At 38.7% G+C, this 20,737-nt stretch overlaps 1 protein-coding gene across 1 annotated transcript; it reads right to left on the minus strand.

Annotated features, from left to right (window-relative positions):
* Positions 1 to 3,720: 3,720 nt before the first annotated feature.
* LOC140930758 (sodium- and chloride-dependent taurine transporter-like) lies at positions 3,721 to 20,393 on the minus strand. Its single transcript, XM_073380470.1, has 14 exons — positions 20,109 to 20,393; positions 18,439 to 18,588; positions 14,374 to 14,505; positions 13,066 to 13,342; positions 12,498 to 12,630; positions 11,823 to 11,957; positions 11,063 to 11,166; positions 9,855 to 9,979; positions 9,668 to 9,780; positions 8,955 to 9,092; positions 8,399 to 8,501; positions 7,261 to 7,361; positions 6,422 to 6,589; positions 3,721 to 4,113 (listed from the first exon to the last, which is right to left on the minus strand). The coding sequence occupies exons 2-14, from the start codon at positions 18,566 to 18,568 to the stop codon at positions 3,994 to 3,996; spliced, it is 1,779 nt and encodes a 592-aa protein (XP_073236571.1). The 5' UTR covers positions 18,569 to 18,588; positions 20,109 to 20,393; the 3' UTR covers positions 3,721 to 3,993.
* Between the last annotated feature and the right edge of the window lie 344 nt (positions 20,394 to 20,737).

Consider the following 20,737-nt stretch of genomic DNA (forward strand, 5'->3'; position numbering starts at 1 on the left):
AACTGTGCGGGCTTCCCACATTAATTATTTAAGCAATAGACGACACTTTCTATGGGTTTACCGGCGTGATAACCCACTTGGGATGTTGGGAGAACACGAGAAAAGCTTGTAAATCACGAGCCGAAGGCGAGTGATTTACAAGCTTTTCGAGTGTTCTCCCAACATCCCAAGTGGGTTATCACGCCGGTAAACCCATAGAAAGTGTCGTCTATTGCTTTTATAAAATAACTTTTATTAAAATGGAGTCTTTTAGGTAAAAAATATGATTGTAGTACCGTGATCAAGTCATGTCTTCTCTCTAAAGTCATCATAAGCCAATCACGACTCACGATTTAATAGCGCTAAACTTTCTCAAAACTCAGTTCAGTCAAACAACAAACAGCAGCACTTCAAAACACGAGTTTTTGCACTCATTACATGATAACTTATGAAAGCTGTTTTACAGGAAAAGTCAACACATATTCATGCGAACGTACAATGAAAGAATACGTTCATGGTTTGTTTACTACAGAAGTAGAAATTGATTGAACATCAGACTGTACGCAGCTGTATTTTGTTGAGTCGATCCGTAAGAATTTCGTGCTTACAGAGGAAACTGGCAGCTATTGTAATGGAGGACTTCATTCACTTTTTACAAGCCGCAGTGGTTTAAGATCTGTTTCCTGGACTTTATTATGATCAAGAATTGCTGCGGTAACGACGTGGCTGCATTTGCGAAGTTGTCGCATGTAACTTTATATGCACGTACAGCGACCGATGGAAATATGTCAGTGGTGGAGAAAGGTTTCTTTGCCGTAGCCACATATTGGCGTTAATATTTGTCGATTTGTGAAGTCAGGTGGTGTGAGGTAGGTCATGGCATCGATATCATCGAATAATTTGTGCAAATGTTGGAAAAAAACTAGCCCGAAACTCTGACATCTTTCATCATCGTTGGCAGCTTGTTTACAACCTCCAGCGGCCGATTTTGTACCATATCTTGATCAGAGATCTCTTTTTGAAACAATTTCTTTGATTAAGGAATTTAATTTTGAAATAAAATAAATCAAGAATGCTAAAACTATCCGTTTTGTTGCTGGTTGGCACATTGTTAAGTTTTCCTAGAGACTTTGTACACCAGAAATTCACACAGTTGTTGTCTTTCTCTGCGATTTGGCATCGTCGTGAAATGTAAACTGTTTTCCAGCTTTGTACTTTATAACTTCTAAAGCTATGGCAGTAGCGAATTGTGACGCTCAGTAATAAAATGTGAAAACCAACGCTTTTAATATTAAGAAGGGATAGGTAAGTAACTTGTTCTTTTTTTTAGCCTTTCTAAAATCGTTTGCAGATCAATAGCCGGTTTTGTTTATGGCTCGTGGTCCGGATGCCTTTTTCTATGGGTTTACCGGTATAATAAACCATAGGTTTTTGACCAATCAGATCACGCGTACTATCTCAGTTATTTTATAAAGTTTTATAAAAATCGAGTAACATCCACATTATAGCCACTCAGCCAGGTACCCATTTAGGTAACACCTCGCTAGTTCAAGCTCTTCAAGGATTCATGATCTAAGTATGTCATTGTATCCGGTTGCGTAACACTTGAAGGTGAAAATAATTTTTAGTTGGGGTGTTGATTACTTCTGCTCGTTAAACCGTAGATTTGAAGCGGTTAACGCCATCATTAACTTAACCAGTGGCTGCGAGGAGCCGAAATGTTGAGACATGTTTGTCAGCAGAAAGCGAAAGGCTTTTTGGCCTGTATTGATGTGGAAAGACTACGTGAGAGTATTCCACAATTTCGTACGTCTTGACGAACTTAGTCTGTGGCAAATCGAGAAACTCTTTTAGTTTTGTCTCAAGCTTTGGCTCTGCGGCCGAAAAGTGGCGCTTATTTAATTCATCTAAATCGTAGCCATACAGAGTGACATTTTTTTAGCGGAGTTGCACGCAAGCGAAGCTCCATAGCTGAGAAAATTTGATTATCTATCCATCCCAGAAATTTTGGTAGTCATGTGACCGTACGTCTGTCCGTCCGCACCATAGGGAAGCCATGGTGAAATCTCACACTTTCTAGCTAGTGTGGGAGCCTGCAACCAGAGTATTGCACATCCATGTCGTGGTCTATTGACAGCTGTCAAAATAGTGTATCCGCTAACCAGTGTTATACTGTATGACCATATCGCGGGCTCAGTTGTCGACCCATCGACATTACGTGTTTTTTTTAGGTCAGGTATCCGCTGACAAGTTACTAGTTTTCAACTGATCGCAGGCTCAACTCCAAGTGGATTTCTTTGCAATGTTTACAAGATCATGGATTGAAGTAAATTATAAATTTATCAACGAAAACTTCGACTTTACCTTTGCCTAAATCTAAATATATGGTTGGTTTTCCATCTGTCACTACCTGTCGTCACCCATGAAAATGGTGGATTGTAAGTTGCAGTGTACGAAAGGTTTCTACGGGTTTTTGGATAGGTGGGGTCACGTGAAGCTCGTCTACATTTCGAACTTTGCTTTATTGATCACCAGCTCTTGGCGTATCACGATAGGTTTAACCATGGACTTTAGGAAACAAGGGTTTCGACTTAATAAAGGTTGAATTTTTGTTTAAAAACGTTGAATTACTTCCATTGAAGTAGACGTTTGTCTCGTTTCTGGTCAATTCTTCCCGTACATTTCTCGTAGGAAAGCCTAGAAACACGCTTTGTTTTGATTCAGAAGTCGATCCGCATTCGCTAACACTTGGTAACCGAGCGTTCTCTTCGAATCCTGAGTGCGGATGGTTTTTCCTTTGAATTAAACGAATAACTACAACCAAAATAACCACATACGACTTTACGACTTGTACAAGTTTTCCTTCAAGTAACCGTAAATTAACGTCTTGTTCAGTCAAAGTGGAAAAACCAAAAGCGAGCAAGGGCAACTTTCCAAGAGAACTGTCATTGAAAAATATAACACGTTCATTCATTCCTTTTTTTGTTGTTGTTGTTCATAATTATGATTTGCCGTTTGTCACCCAAAAATGAAGAGAAAGAGAGGTCCGCAATAAAATTCACTAACATGAAAATTGAAGTTTCGTGAAATAACATAAACTTTATAAAAAGACAAGAATCAAAAAAAGACTTCTGGTGAGAATAGTAATCACTTAAGGATATAGAAGACAGCGTGGAAAAAACATGAAAAGTAAATGGCTGGTAGAACACAATTAAACAAACAATGCAAGATACTAAAAGATTTGATAATTATTTCATAATAATTGAATAAGTTAATGTTTCATTGAGTATTTTTCAAATTGTAAGTAAGAATCATATGATATGATTCTTGCTTCATATTCATTCACATGTTAAATCAATTTTTTGATGTTGGAATGGAGAGGTCCTGCTTTGGGTGAGCTCTGTTCGAAAGGAAACAAAATATTGACAAGTCCATATTACGTGATGAATTTGGCCACTAGAGGAGTTTTCACGGTTTATTCAGTTACAGCATATAAAGCTAGGAAACCCAGATACACAAGAATGTTGTTTCCAGCAAATTAAGGTGTGAGAGCACACACGCCTTCCACTGGAGTTAAGTAGAGCTTTCGGGAGAGAAAACGTTTTCTTGAATTTCTTTAGCAGAGAGGCTTCGTGCCTCGCGTTCATGTCTTAAGAACTAATTTCCATGATAATGTCCCGGATGGCAGTTACGCCCCCTCACTGGTAACCAGAGAAACGTAATATTTATCACTCAGTCACATTGAGGATAAACTTATTTATTTCTTTCAGAAATAAACTCCTTTAAAATTGCAACAAAACCACTAACATTATCATTTACCTTACTTTTAAAAGAATGAAATATTTTGATACAAGACACGAGAAATTCACCCCCAAGATAATCGTGAGTGTTTTTACACTCCAAACCTGGAATACACAAGTCATTAGTGTTGCTCATGTGTCTTTTTATCTTTCTACGGTGAAGGTTAAAACAAACTGGCCCACTGTGTTATCGGCTTTTAAAATTTTGAATGGCCTACAAACTCGTGAAAAGTTTAACATTGTCATTCGATGCCTTCTCTTCTATTTCGCCATTCAGTTGAACTTCCTCGCCTCTTTTCTCGTCAATATCGGGGGTTATCAACTTTCTCAAGCGCTGCAACACAAAAGCGTGTAATTAATCATGATGAATAGTGCTTTGTGCTAAATTCTTGGAGCTGATTGGCTCACTGAAGTTTTTCGTGGCATGCGCAAATAACGCATAATTTTCATGCGTTAATTACTTCTTTTCCCCTCAGTTATCATTTTATGAATTTAACAGTGTTATTAACCTAACAGTTACGGCAAATAAACCCACTTGCTAATGGAAGGTTCAGTTCTGCTGTCTGTAATGTGTAAGAAGACGCAGTGATTCAGAATCACTCAACGTTGCTGTTTTATGCATGACTACAAACAACCAATTTGAAACGCAGCGTTAGAAAATGAGATGATTAAGTGATTGTCCAGATGAGGAGGAAAGAACCAAATTCAATGAACACTTAGGAACACAAAAAGGTGCCAACTTGACAGTTTTCTCTACGACGTTTCTGATTTGTTCAGGCATTAAGTTTTACCGGCGAAATCAGCATGTATACTTAAATTCCTTGTTTTCTAACCAGCTTCCTTATAACAAAATTCGTCTAACTCTGAGTCTAAGTAACACAGAAATCCTATGTGAGTAACTTGAAAAATAGTGAACTATGCTTGGCTGTTGTTTGCAACTCTTATAGTTGGTCGAAATTAAAACACAAAAAACGCCCTTTAAAATGGAGTCAAAATACATTTTATTCCTTGAACTGCCTTTTATGCATTTTCTGTGTAAGAAATGAAAATATTCCTGTAGAAAAGAGCGTGTTGCGCCATAACAAAAGAAATTGCTTCCCGTCTTCCTCGGATAATCACTTTAAAAAGCTTGAAGCCTTGTAAACGCGGCTAATGTTAACACAGAATGTTGAAAAGCAAAAAAAAAAAAAAACAGGTGAAGAGCTACTGCATTTTTGGATCCCTCGTGAAATCCGTCTGAAAGGTATTACGTTTTTTGAGGCAGTTGAAGAGGGCCGGGGCCGGGGCCGGAGCCGGGACCGATACCCCTGATTTCAAGTGACAGGGATGATCGAATGGTTGCAAAAATCAAAACCCAAAAAAATCCCAGGGCCAAAATTAAACCCCCCAAAAATCCCACGCCGAATTTCCGAGCCATAAAAATTTCCAGAAGAACTTACGTGGACAGGATACGCGGGAACTATCATGAATCTTCAGATTGTTTTGAAAACCCAAAAAAATTCCTACTGAAATCAAGCTGCCCAAAAAACTACTTGCCAAAATTTTCCTACCCAAATAATTCCCGAAATCGAAAATGTCAAACCCACAAACATCCTTCGATCATCCCTGTCACTTGAAATCCGGAGTAGCCCCCCCTTGAGGAAGAGGGCAAAGTTAGTAGAAGAGACTGGTTATGAAAGGCGTTGAACGTCCATGTTAAAAAGAAATTTGCTGCACTTTATGTAGGGAGCTCCCTGACCAAACAAAGTTCTTTGTTTTCTGTTCAAAAATTGTGACTGAATTGTGACTTTATTTTACTGGTCAATAAAGATAAAAATGATAGGAATGCTGTTGAACGTCATGCATCGTCAAGTCCACGAAAACAAATAACAAAATAGTCTCACAGGCTTCATAACCATTACATTCTATTAGTTATCAAGAGAAGGGAGCCACCAGCTGCAATTTCAGTTTGCACACAGAAGATTGTTTGACCGATTTATTTGCCTAAAAAAATCTGGGTGGGGTATCGCGGCTATAAGTACAATGCAAAATTCAAAGAAGTCAACGGGTCCTGGAATGTGTTTAGGGTAACTGGCTGAAAGAGCCCAATATTTTACCAAGAAATAACAGCAGCATACAGGTTTGCAGTTTTAAAAAACGTATTCTGGCAATGTTGAATATTCATCTCTAGTCAATAACAAGTTTGCCTTCGAAAACAGGACGAACGAGCGAATATTGTTCGAATTCACAACAATTAAACCTGACTTATAGCTTCGCGTTTAAAAGGACTTGAATAAAAAGTTAATCATATGAACAAAAAATTAAAATGCCCGGGGGATATACATTTAATTGCAAGGGGTTTAGCATTAATATGCCACTAATGATATGACTTGCTACTTTCGCATATTCGTGCGTTCGTTAGCCCCGCGCTTCCCTTCAAACAATCAAAGCTTTTCAGATAGCCTACATGTATTTGTGGATTATTATGTCATATATTCCCCCTGCTCAAACAACAAATGAAACCGAGCTCATATGAAAATAAAAGCTATTGGCACACTACAGTTGGCCCCAAGAGATTCCAGCATTTCTTACAAAGCACCAAGTTTGACAACTGAAAAACAAATATAAATATCTTTGATTAAGTTTAGTTTGTTTGTTGTTACCTCCCTGATAGTTCCAGTGGTATTCAGGAGTTTGTATATGAGGACAGCTGGAATTAAAGACAACGAAGACGCAGTGAGAATCCATCCAATCGCCTGTCCCCAGCCTGGATATTTGTAGCTTCCGTACGAAAGTGGAGAATAGGTCACAAGGTTGAAGAGGAAGATGAACTACGAGGTAATAAAAAAGAAATTGAGCACAGATAGTCTTTATTCTCAACTACGCAACACTCTTCTCTTAATTATACTGATTAAATAAATTATTTTTTCAGTTTTATTGATATTTCCACTCGAGATCGATTTAAATCAGTATTTTCTCCGATTTTGGAATGATTAGGGCCATTTTGGTTTGTTTCTTGGTATTGCGGACCTGCATGCGATCATCAAATGAGCTCAGAATGCAAAAGACTGAAAGACTCTGAACAATAACCATGCCAAAACACACAAAAGAACCAACAATGTTTTCCTCATCATCACGAAAAATCCCCACTATTGCTAAGTATAAAAAATGGTAGAATAAAGTGGCGACCTTTTTATAGTGATAATAATAATAATAATAACAATAATGAGGGGAGCGAGGCGCGAAGCCTCTAATCTGGTCAAGCGCGAAGCTCGTAGGTGCACCGCCTGTGAATCTCTTTGCTAAAACTCTATCGAGTTTGGTTGGTATTCGCCTTGACGTCATCGCATTGTTGGTTTCCAGGCAACTGATAAGCTTGCTTTGCGAAGAGTGTCGTAAAATACGTAGCCCGTCTTCTCCATTGGGAAGTTAAATAGTTGGGTGTTATGTTTATACAGGCACACGGCATACGTTTAATTCTGAATGGCGATGGCACTCTTACCATGCAAAATATCGGTGCAAGAAAACACCAACACCAGCCAATCCAGGGATTGATACGAAATCCAAGCATGCTTTCAAAGTTGTCATAGAAACGGCGTCGGCCTGTTAATTAAAAGAATTAAAAAAAACACAATGATGAATATCATTCATTCAACTTTCAGGGGCTGGTTCATGCCAGTTTCCGTTAAATCCGGTTAAAGTAATGAAACTTCAAGTAAAAAGCATTAAAGCAACAGTATTCATTAAAAAATGGGATAAACGAGAGTGATTAAGTATTTGACTCTGGGGAGAACTTAAACTAGGCCGTGATGTACTAAGTTGCTTGGATGGGTTTTTCCTTGGGTGATGAGTTTTCCTTGTGAAATTTTTCAATACAATATTACCTTCCCTACTACCCATACAGGCACACGGTATATATTTACAGTGTGACAACTCGAACCGGGGCAATTAGATGAAAATTACCCAATCACAATGCTTTTTGAAACAAAAGAAAGATTCTCAAGTTTTTTTTTTTTTTGCAAAAGGACCAGTAAAATTCAAGGTTCAACTCGTTTGAAAATACCTGACGTCGCAGGAAACAGGCTTGAAATTTATGTTTTTGGTTCGTTAGCAAAAAAACCGTGAGAATCGTTTGTTTTCAATAAAACACTGTGATTGGATAATCTTCTTCCAAGTGTCCTGGTTCGAACAGTCGCTCCGTAATGCTGACCATTCCTCTTCGTACAAAAACTGAGAAAAGAAACCTGTCTAGAAGGTCTTGCTTGTGAATAACATGATTTGTACTAGTTATGGTTTTGTCAGATCACCAAGTAGAAAATGAAAGAAATATGATTTTCATTTGAATTTATCAAGATTAAAACCAGCACAACCGAACGTTGCTAGACTTTCATTTTTTTCAAGGATGAAAAGGAAATTTTTTGCAGCCCTTTTCTCTCTCTGTTTTGTTGATTTCTATTTGAAATAAATATTTTAGTACTGAGATGGTTGAACAGGATCAATTTAGGTTTCCGGGAAACTGCCTACCTACCCCTCCCCTAAGCCATCATTTTGCCCTAAGTGAGAAGTGAGTGTTAATGTTAGCTTAGGGGAGGGGTAGGTGGGCAGTTTCCCAGATATCTAAATTGAGCCATTCACTTTACCATAAACCCATCCAATGGCTAAACATTCACAGGTTACCACCAATAAAAGAACTGAACCACTTCCTGAGTATGCGTCAAATAACTGGAACACGTACATTCCACCCTGATAAAATAATTCAACATGTTTGGTCATTTAATATCTATACAAAATCAAAACAAGGACTAATTTAATGCATAAATTTTAATATTGTAAACGTTACCGATGAGTTTACCCACTAAATTAGCATAGATGCTGGCCATGTAAGTGAAAACGCTCTTTTATAGCGATGGACTTCGTAACACGAAGGCTGATAGGATCGATCTTTAGTAGATAAGATCTTCCCTCTCCTCAAACACCAACACTTCCAAATTCCAATTAGACCAGAAACGCACAGACACGTTTAAACGAGTTCATATGAACTCTTAAGAGCTTCGTGGGTAAAAAAGCAATTTACTAATTTTTTTATTATTTTTTTTTTACAATGATTTGCTGGTAACCTGCTTCTGCACATTGTTCTAAAACTGCAGAGGTCAATATTTGACAAAGGAGACTATCGCTATAAGTCAAAATACTTACCTCAGTAACCATGGAGAGACCAATAAGGAACCAGATTATGCATACAAAAGCTGTAAAGAGTTCCTTGCGGTAACCGCGTCTTAAGAAGCGAGGAAACAAGTCAACCACGGCCGTCACCACGCCCTCTATCGCTACAAACTGAAAAAGTGAGACGTTAATAGGTATTTCTAATAAAAGAAATGAAATGAAATAGATTAGAGAAAAACAGACGCGTCCTATTAACATTATGTCATTAACATGTCTTAATCTCGGACGTCAAGGGCGCCACTACCAACCGCTTTCAGTCAATTTATGAACTCACTGTAACCCAACCCAGCCCATGATATGAATGATATGTGCAAGTTAGATCACACCAGCGGGGAGACTTCCCTATTCTTTTCGAACAGCTCTGTTAGGTTTTTAGGTCCCCTCGATTTGACCAATAAAAGAAGTATGAAGGAGATAAGGCCGACTGATTTTGTTAAAAAAAATCATAGTTCAATGACGTGATCATCGTTGTAAGGACTAAAATTATGAACCTTCCCACTTATAGGTGTTCTGCGATCAGGTAACTTTTCGGTGTTTTTCAAACCCTCTTCCAGATAGTAGTTCAATAAGTCCCAGTCTCATTATAGCGGGGTTTTAACAGGCGTCCCTCAAACAAATACATACACAGCCGTTACAAAATTTATGTACTTTAATACAGCTAAAACCGGCTTTGTTAAGTCTTTTACCTCGCTATCCATACCAAGCAACAGCAACGTGAAGAAAAACAACACGGACCACAGTGGAGCTAATGGCATCTGGGCAACTGCTTCAGGATAAACTATAAAAGCAAGGCCAGGGCCTATAGAGGGAAAGAAAGACATGGAACTGTCAATGGAGCCTTTTAACTTTGTTTACCTTGAAACATTTTCTCACCTGACTTGGCAACGTCTTCTATATCTACTCCTTGTTTCTTGGCCATAAATCCCAACACAGAGAAGATCAGAAAGCCTCCATAGAAACTTGTTCCGCTATTGAAAACCGCGAAGATTATGGAATCCCTACACAAGAGCGAAACACAGTCTTTAGAGTGTCAGAAGCCAACTGAGGAGTACTCTGCTGAAATACCATTTGCCAATAGCATAGTCCCCTTGTAAGAAGAAACAGACCTTAAGGGAGCCTGATCGTTGTTTTTTATGGGAAATGATGTTGATTTGGGAGGAATTAAATGAGGGTAGGAAAGCTATACAAACTATCTGATATTTGTCTACTATTTATTCACATCTTATTTTAATTTTTAACAACCCTAAACTCCAATATCTTTTACTTTTCCAACATTTTAAACGTCCACCCTTAATTTTTTGTAAATTAAAAAAAAAACGAAAAATCGTCTTAAATTTCTGCAAAAACGATTAAACCAAGGACCTCCAACTTAATGGAGTCATTTTTTGATTAAATGAAATCTTGGCTAGATATTTAACGGAAATAAACGAAAAACATGCTTCCAACCAGACTTACCCGAAAAGGACCTCTGAGGGCTTGTTTACATGGAGGTGGGGGACCCTAGGTAGGTGAGGTAACCCGCTTAGGTGGGGTAACCCGCCTGTCCATATAATCTCTCATTTTAATTTGATCACGTTTACATGATAGGTGAGATGACCCGCCACACGTTACCTCACCTATCTGAGGTCAGGCACCTTCATGAAAACAGACCCTAAGTTAACAAGTTTGTTTTCTTTGATCTTCCCCTATGGTACAGCGCCGGGGGAAACACGGTTGTTTAGATTCACTGAAGGTTCAGCGGGATTCGAACTCGTGGCCGCTGCGTTAGCGCTGCAGTGCTCTACCAACTGAGTTATGAGAACTCATACATTGGGAGCAGGCCAATTTGTTGAGTTCATCTTAACAGTGAAACGAGTGAAACATAGAATGGAGATGACTCCGTCGTCTCGACTCGTTTGTCTCACAATTCCTAGAAGAAACTTGAGCACAAAGAAAACCAAACCAAATACAGAAAAATGACCAGAAAGCCTCGGAGTCATGTTAGAATTTTAATATATCGAATGGGGCTATGGCAAATTAACCCGAAAAAAGTAAAAGTAGTACTCGTGCGTATGCTTTATTGTTACGAAGTACTTGTGTACCTGTAGAAGTTGTTCTTGAACTTGTTGTAGCTTCCTAATGCTGTCATGCTTCCCATTCCAATGGAATACGAGAAAAATACTTGAGTACCAGCATCAATCCAGACCTGACAAGCAAGCAGGTTACAAAAGTGCTATATTCGTCAAACTCGCGAGTCTCACTTAAAGGGAAAACATTGAGAGAAACCTAGTAGAAAAGTCATCTTTAAAAGGTTAAGATTGGCGATCGGGGGTAACAGAAGCGAACAAGCAGCATTCTTGGCCTTGCCCATTTTAGTACCATCATAGCAATAGGTGCCCCCAAACACGTTTTATGGCTTATACATAAGTAGAGAATTTGCGTTTCTCTTTCTTATCTAAAAGGATGGTAACGCCTTCTCGTTACATATGAGGGATCTCGTCGACATCTTTCAACTTACGATGGCTAATTCCGATTTTTTTCTAAAACTCATAGTTCATAGCCATAATAGACCTTTTTAACTTGCATGTTTTGTTTTCCCAATTCAGACCGCGTGGTGCTCTCCAGGGAATTTTCCTTTTGTCTTTTCATTGATTACGCATACATATGCACGTGCATGCACGTGCATATGACGACATTTGAAAGAAACAGTTCTCTGGGGTACCATTATGTTGTCTGAAATGGGAAAACAAAACATGCAAGCTAAAAAGGTCTATTCTGGAGCCCCAAGATGCAAACGATCACATTGAAGAAAACGAAATGCTCATTCAATCGGTTCAAACCAATAACATTGAAGGTAGTTACCTGGCCATCCTTGAGCCTTGAAAGGTCAGGTGTGAGATAAAACTTTATTCCCTCACCAGCTCCTGGCAGGGTAACGCCTCGGATCAAGATTATTGTCAGTAAAACATATGGAGCTGTTGCAGTAAAGTACACAACCTGCAAAACAGAACGAGGTCATTAACTAAGAGTGAGATTCTTGTCTACGAGAAAAAAAGGCAACGGCAAGGCCAACCTCAAGAGTCTTAAAGTCCTGGAGTCGACCTCAGTCAGAAGTTGCTTAGCAACGTTTTGCAACTTTTGCTATTTGGAGCAACTTTCTGGCAACTTATGAGAATTCCAAAGTCCTATATTACTGTTAAAACCTTGTCATGTATCCTCATAAGAAAATTTCAGTTCTTTAATGTTATAGATGTTACTTACAAACGTGCAAATTCAACCTTGTGCCTCCCGCACCCCCTCAGTCGGACTACCCTCGGTTTGAAGTCAGCGGTTCGCAAATATGACCATTTTTGAAAAAATATTGACAAACACAGAGACATAGTACTTTAGTTCAGAAAAACAGGAGAATGCACTTGCAGAAACCGTACGTTGAAACATCAGTAATGTTGCGTTGAAATGAAAACCAAAGAGGGGTCCATTGCATTCTTATTCCATCCACCGGGCAGCAAGTTTGCAGCCTTGTGACTGCTTGCTCACCTTTCCACTTGACTTGACCCCTTTACAAACGCATAGATAGCAGATAATCCAGGCCAACAACAGGCATAAGGCTAGATCCCAGTTCACTGGTCCTGGTTCGTCTAAACCATTAGAAACGCGTAACACTCTGTTCCTGAGAGAAAGAAAAGATTTAAAATAATTTTTGCAGTTTCGAAAAAAAAACCTGGAAGGATTCACGCTTGTACAGGATTCGAACCTTTGACCTCTGCGATACCGGCGCAGCTAACAAGCCTCTGAGAGCAGGTTCGGAAATCGACTAGCTGGAGAGAGATACCCTGAATGACAGCTTTCTTGGTCAGGTAAAACAAATCACAATAAATAAATTAAATAATGCTAATTGCAGGTTTTCCCTGTCACAAATGGTCTGCTGAAAATCGAACGTTAATCAGAAGTACTCAAAACGGAGTCAACAACATGACAAGAACTTGATAGACATCTGTATATGTCAAGAAAGAAATGTTTGACTCCTAATACTACAAACTTTATATATATGTGGCACCAGCCATACTTTGTCATTACAAACAGTTTAATAATTGACTTCGCTTACTCCCAGTATTCCTGGCTTGCTGATATTGTTTTTGAACCATTTGCAATGGTTTGGTTGGCAAGAATGGTGAGGTTCTTAATGGTGTCATTTATTTCAGTTGCGGGTTGACTTTCACTAGTGTAATCCACACAGTTTGGCGTGTTCCACTCATTACCACATCGAGACCATGGAAGAGTCGACTGGAATGAAGCAAACATGTAAAATAAAGCCCAGCCAAGAATCACGGTGTAGTAAATGTTGATGTACTGCATCACAAGTATACCGGCATAGCCGATTCCTGATAAGAGAAAAAAAAAACTTTATAATTAGTAAGTTAATTTGACGTGTTTGTTGATATAACTATAACAATTCAAAAATCAAAAGGTAGCATATAGTATGGTTAAGTAGTGCGTTTGTTAAGAGTATAACCACGGTAACATGTGCGGGTATGTCAGTACCAAACTCTCATAACTATATAAATGTGTTCCTAATGGTAATAAAAATCATAATTATAATAATAGTAATAATAATTCATTAATGTTAATTAATGTTTAACCAAGAGGCTAATTCGTTAATGTGATTTTCAAAGAGGTCCTGGAAAATCTTACAATTCAAAATAAGACAGAATCAACGATGGTAACAAATAACAATTCAATCTTTTTTACAGTCACGGCTTTAAACATTAACAATAAAAAAATGACAAAACAAACGATAAAAAGCCATCAAAAGATTGTTAAACCTAAAAGCTAAATTGATTAATAATCTTTAACTGATTGTGATTGGTACCGTGGGTAGAGATCTCATAACAGTAGCGGTAAACCTTGTGCTGGACTGGTAAAGACAGTCTAAAGCTTCGAGCTCATCGGTAGCCGGGATGAAAGGAAAGAACGGTATTAATATAATTTTAGCAGCTTGTTTTATAGAAAATTTAAATTGTTCTCGAGCACAGCATTGTCCTTGTTCCTCCAACCAATGTCGACATAATTAAAAAAAATTTAGAAAAGGAGGCACACAAAAACGTAAAGACGAATTTGCAATTCTGTTTAAAGACCACCACTACTGAATTGTTCTTGTCTAAGCATAGTCAATCTGATCCATCCAGGTGATATTAGAGGACAGCTAGCCTTACATTGAAGTGCTTGGCATGTGAACAAGCCATTAAAGGCTCGGTTAGCGAATATTTGTAAAAATATTTAAGATAAATTATTCCCAGGGAATAATTTTCGGCTTGGTTTGTTAAAAAAAAAAAAAAGAACTCAAGATACTTTTTACTTTTCGTTATCCGAGCAAATCTTTTCGTTCACGAGATTTAATTTGCATTGTTCTCACCCTGGAAAATTGGACAGATTTTCCAAGCCGTGATTCCACCCTGACTCATGTATTGTCCCAGACCAATCTCCATCACTAAAACGGGTACACCAGCCACGACCAAACAAATCAAATAGGGAATGAGAAAGCAACCTGCAAATATGAAGTTACTCACAAGTTAGCACAGTTCATGGACTAGTTAGGGCAGAGATTAGAGCACTAGGAGCCCCTTTCTCGAAAGGCACGATAACCAAAGGCAAATTTTGAAATGAAAACCAGTTTAATAGTACAACAGTTCCCAGCTCACACACCGGTCAACTTTGCTTCATTAACTGATAGTTTCATAGTATCAATTTCAAAATTATTGAAACTTTGATCTTGAGTGCAAACACGGCAAACATAGAACAGCTTTTCGGGACGGAAAAGTTATCGGGAATTTCGAGAAACAGGCCCCGGACTGAAAAGCGGAATGTCGATGGCTCGATCCCCAGTGTAACGGAAAAAATGAAGGTATGTTTCTGCTTTGAAGGTACCGCGCCCTTGAGAACGGCTGCGCCTTCGTTTACACCCTGTAAGCAGAGTCTTTCTTTCGGTTTCTCGTGTTCGGAGTACCAGTCGAGAAAAACGGTCAGGATTAGATCCCATCGGCTGTAGCCCTTTTCTCCCCTTATGAAATTTACACAAGGTAGAACTGTTTTCTGCCTTTATATCACACTTAGATGATATTTCAAGCTGGAAACGTTCATGAAAGAGCAAGTCTCTTCAATTTGAAAGAAAAACAAATTGGTGTGAAAGTATATATAGCATCAACCCCAACCCACGAAAAAAGAACCTAACCAGTTTCGAAAAAGTGCTTAACCCTAATCAGTAAAGGCAGTGCTTAACCCTAAAAAGTAAAAGGTAAAACAACTAAGTTGTGTAAATTTCATGAGGTGTCTGAAGGGGCTACGGTCGATGGGATCTAATGATAACCGAGAAAAACACTGCATATCTAAGAATGCGCTGATTTCCAAAATAGTTTCTACCCCAGGCCTAATAGCCGTGCGCTTGCCACAACGGGTTTGGTTATAACCATCGGTTTATCAATAATCAGATGATCGCACTCACAAAAAAAATCGGTTTGATGAGAGAAAACAAAATTGAATGGTCACGAAGTTTGGACTTCGGCGACTTAGGTTTGACGCGATTCAGGCAGGGCTTCTTTTTCTCCTCCTCGATCAACAAGACAAAACGAGACTATGCTCACAGGGTGCTTCGTGTGCTTTGAATGACCAATGACAAAATAGCGGTCCCGTCCTCAGAAGGAAACGTTATATTTTAAAGTACGTAGTGTCTCACAATTGCTACTTTCTTGCTAAATGCATTGAAAATTAAATGAAAATGAGAGTGTTTTAGGGGAGACAACAGAGTGTGAAGGCTGGCTTGTATCGCTCTGATCGTTGGCGAAAAGTAGAGCTTTGCATAGATACATGAGAATAGCTCTTTGAGAGTTTGTTTATATGTGGTGAGCCAGCCTGGTTGACCGGGATGGCTTGTTGCATGCCCATTTACCGAGATCTCGGCAAGCTGGCTAGGCCAGTCCCCCTTCTCATATAAACATAGCGAACATCATATGACAGACAAGTCACGAGCCGAGCCTTAGACTGTTCACAGTCCTCTATTTTTCCGTAAGATCATCGAGATCGAGCGCTTTCTGTTAGGGGGCGGGGGCGGTTTGGGAGGAGGCGAGAAAAATAGACGGACTGTAATATTAACATCACTGCATCTCGCGTTCAGGAGGCGAGACAGGAATTTCATGCCTTTTACCATTCGTTAATTAAGAAACTCCGCTGGTGATGAAAAACATGCCAAACACGTTTAGCATCGATTACGCGTGTTTACAAATATCTCCTTGCGAAACAGTGATTTTATAATGTTTCTGGGCCATTCCTCTAAATAAAACCGGCAAACATGCACAAGGAAACATTTTCCTAATCAAAATACCAAAAATCCTTCGTGTGTTTGCGCAAGATGTGCCTTACGGTATGAAAGCGTACGTTTTTATGGAAACGACGACTTGTCAACGACTTGTCAATGTCGGTAACTTAGATTAGACCCGTTGTCAACGCAAATTAACATCTATTGCCTAATGACCAATCAAACGCCTGCGTTGCTGGTACAACGCGCTCCGTGAACGCGAGCTGCAGTGATTTTATTACAGTCTCTCTATTTTTTTCGCCCCTCCTCCCCCCCTCCCCCAGAGCTATAATTCCCGACGCCCGCCCCCTCGGTACATTTGAAAATCAATATACCCGTGACGGTAAGACGCGGTATATCTAAACGATCTCACGAAAAAATAGGGGACTGTGAACAGTCTAGCCGAGCCTGCCTAGCTGGCCGGATTGGCTCACCTGATATAAACAGTCACTGACACCTAAAAATCATGTCCTCTTTTTCGAGTTACTGGCTGTAGTTCTACTTTAAGGCTGCTCTCTTGATTTCATATGAAATCAATCTCTTTTTACGCAAAAAATTTACTTTACTTACTAGGCTAAAATTTCATTCTTTTTGAGCTGCAAGTCAGTTCGTTTTAATTGACATAGAGCGGAACCTAACCCCATAAAGGGTTATATAATGTTGGGGGAATCTTTGCTCATCTCGTATGGCGTCGCCATATACGTGAATAACAGAACTGTATTCAAAAGCTGAAAGAGCTGATTAACCTGAGCAATTTTGTGCTTTGCAATATAAGGAAAATATCTGCCATCATTAAGTATAAAGTTTCTGAATGGAAAAAAACGTTAATGAGGAACACATTCATATTAAAATTTCAACTTTTTCAAAGCGAAATTCTCTAAGCTATGTTCTTTCAGTATTAACAGAAATTATTTTAAAAGCTTGATTCAAGAATGATAAGCAATGAGGCAAGAAATGAAGGCAAAGATATGACCCCAGTATATCGACCTCTTTCTCAGACACTGAGATGAACAGTTATTATATTATACACCGCACAAATCATTAGCCAGCGGACCAAATGGTTTTTTTGTTGTATCACCTGGTGATCAAACCAGCAAAGTGTGGTGTTACGCTCCTTCCACTTTAAAACGGCTGCTCGGCCGTCATTCACGTTCGAGCCAACCAACTAGAGCGTACGTGAAGCATTTACATTTGCTATTCAGGGGCACCCAACGTCAATTTTTGGAAAATATCTGTTCGGAAGACGATTTGAGATCTAGAATTTTTGGGAACATTTGTTGTAAAATTTCTTGCTTGCCTGCCTCTCCTGGGATTTTCGAACATCTAACAAATGGTATAATAGCCCATTTTTAACGGATTTTTAACCTAAAAAGGTCACCTAGAATTTTCGGGAACCCTTTTTCTGGCTGAAATTTCCGAAAAGTTAAGTTTTGATCCCAATAATTTTCTGATCACTAGACTTTCAGCTAGGAAATCCGAACAGATGAAAAATTTTTAGGGGATAAAAATATGCCTATATCTACCTTTTAAATAATAAAATACGTTCAACAATGCTATATATTTAAGTGGTTTTGAACTATATTCTCGTTGGGTGCCCCTGGCTGTTGACGCTCGGTGTACTTAATACAAATAATGTTCACTATATTTGACCTTTCTTTTAGCTTTTTCGCTCGTTTTTAAACAATTATTGGATGAGGTTTTTGTGATATCCGAACTAATCAAGGTCGAGGTAAGTGTTATCAGGCGAGCTGAAGGCCGAGGCTGATAACACTTACCGAGACCTTGATTGGTTAGGATATTATTTTACATTGTCTTTAAGTTATTGGAAATCATGCATTGCATACCCCACCTCCAAATAAGTCAGTTATCTGCTAGCAGATAACTAACTAATCTGTAGGTTGCGCTGATTTCCAAAATTAGCTGTAGACTCTTAGCCAATGAGAAGACGGATAACGAGCACAATGTATAATAATAATTATTAAAATATAGAATATTAATTAGAATATTTGCATTCTGTCACAACGACTATACTATTTCTGGAACATTGACCTCGACATTCTCCTAACTCCCACAATTCAAAAACTACAAGTCAATTTTTTTTTCATCATATGTCCATAATTCTGCACTTACCTCCACCATTTTTAAAACACAGATAAGGAAACCTCCATATGTTACCAAGGCCAATGGAAAAACCCATCAAAGCGAGAAGGAAATCCAACTTTGACGACCAAGTCTCTCGCTCCTTGATTTCAACGCCCATCTTGTATTCCAGGTCACTGTCTTTTATACGGAGAAGTAATTTAACACAACATCATGCAATAAAAAGCAGCAAAATTATACACATATTTCCAAGATAACATTGTACAGAGCAAAAAAAATGTTAACTATTGACTTACCCTATGCCCGATAAGTTTTTATTTTCCTTGAAAAAAGTCAAGCCGCAAAAGCGTCTATATCGATGGGTTTTTGTTTGCCAATCTATACTTATGGTTAACATTATGCGCCTTTGAAGATTCAATATCGAGTCTACTACTTAACGTGAATGAATGAACACAATAGACCCGGTTTATTTAAACAAAGGCATTTTGACTTTACCGCTCCTTTTTTAAATTGTTTGGGGCATGATTAGTCCCTCTCTGCACTGAAAGAAGCTTAAGCAGTCGACTCTAATGGGCAAACGTCTGAGGCCAAACTTTTGAGACATTTCTAAAGAAAAAGGATGGTCGGAAATGCAAAATCGACCGCCAACCTTTGCATTTCCCTAAGCCGGAACATTTGGCTCCTGAAAGTTTTGTGTCTGGGCCAAATTGTACCGCAGGCAATGAATAAAATTTGAATACATTCAAAATGCGAATGCATTCCAAAGCACCAAATGTACGAATATTATCGATCAATTTCACTCAGTGCAATTCATTAATACTGAATTATGCACGCAGTTCTGTCAGTATTTAAGTTTTGATACCGGCTGCAGATGCACGTTGCTTTACCTTGCGAACATTTAGTCCAAAATTAGACTTAACGGCTTGACAAGAATGAATACGTTAATTCTAGTGACAGAAAGTCGCGTAGATGATATTTAGTACATAATAATACATCATCTTAAAGCATTTCTCTTTTCAGTTGACGAGCTCTGAACTTTTAATAAAGACAGGCCTAATATTTCAACAATGACCTTTAAATCGAGACGTAACAAACTGAATTATGAAGTTGATAACAACAGTGACCATGTTTAGTGTTTTAGTGTCTTTCGTTTTAAGAAGATCAGTAATGAATCGGCAGCTTCACAAATCGGTAGAGGTTTCATCTGCTTGTAACTGAATTCGCCGGTGCAAGTAATTTATCATGTTTTTGCATCCTCCAGTACATACATTACAAACACTAAACAAACGTGCGAGTTTTGCCAAACACGAGATCAATATCTTTGAAGGCCGACTGGTTTTAAAATAGTACGGTCATCCCAAGTATTTTAAATATTAACTTCTTTGGTGAACTGACCGAGGCCGGTAAATTGTAATCTTAAGATCTGTTGAAAGATATTGGCTCCAAGACTTCGAATCAACATTAAAACAAGTTGTAAGTTAACTCGCTTTCAGCTGTTTCTTCCCATTTTGGCAATTTTGCCTAGCCCGTTGAACGCATTAATGCTAAGTAATTCGGACGGAAGTCAGTTTGTGGGACAAGTTTTCTGTCGACATCAAACGCGACCAAATTAAAGCTTAGTCTCAAAATGCTGGATTTGCCGGTCTAAAGATAATACAATCCTACAGCGTGCCATGTGCTTATACTAATTTGTTACATACCGGTGACTTCTCCGTCAAATTAACAGCAATGAGATGGTCACTAACCACTGAGTAGTGAAAAGGATTTACCACAGGGTCCAGAAGTGTCTAGTTTGTTGTGCGTTCAACAAATACCCCCGCGTATTTGTAAAAACCTTTCGCTCCGGTTAACACGCCTCAGAAGTACGCTTACTGATATACAGATAACCATAACTCATTAACATAGTTTGATTAGGACCTACGTTCCTCACGGTAAAATCCATGTTGATTCGTCATGCAAGATTAGTTTTTTCATGTGACCAACCTTATTATCTGTTCTGTCGTAAAATATGATCGGTGCTGATATCAAGAAGTTCGAATATGAAAGCAGTTTCTGATGAAAAATATATATATATATTCCAGTGGGCAAACGCGAAAGCTATACGTTGAATACACCTTTAGAGCAATCCATGGTACAGAAATCCTTAACAACTTGTTTTAAAATACCTCTTTCAATATTTCACTTGAACCGGAAGACCTTAAAAAGGGCGCGGTACACGGATTCTAGCCAGCGTACTTTTTGAGGTCTTTCAACAGTGACAACCCGGGAGAGGTTGGACACAGAACGAAATGCATCTTGATACGATTAAACGGGCTCCAAAGATTCCAAT

The sequence above is a fragment of the Porites lutea genome, chromosome 3 (assembly GCF_958299795.1).
Source record: "Porites lutea chromosome 3, jaPorLute2.1, whole genome shotgun sequence".
In the NCBI taxonomy this organism is placed as follows: Eukaryota; Metazoa; Cnidaria; class Anthozoa; order Scleractinia; family Poritidae; genus Porites; species Porites lutea.

Bases quoted from the DNA above. Each gene is read 5' to 3' on its own strand.
- LOC140930758 (XM_073380470.1), bottom strand. From the start codon at position 18,568: ATGGGCGTTGAAATCAAGGAGCGAGAGACTTGGTCGTCAAAGTTGGAT. The intron at 11,958-12,497 runs GTGAGCAAGCAG...TCTGTTTTGCAG, and splicing joins GGGTCAAGTCAAGTGGAAAG to GTTGTGTACTTTACTGCAAC. The intron at 9,093-9,667 runs GTAAAAGACTTA...TCACTTTTTCAG, and splicing joins TGCTTGGTATGGATAGCGAG to TTTGTAGCGATAGAGGGCGT.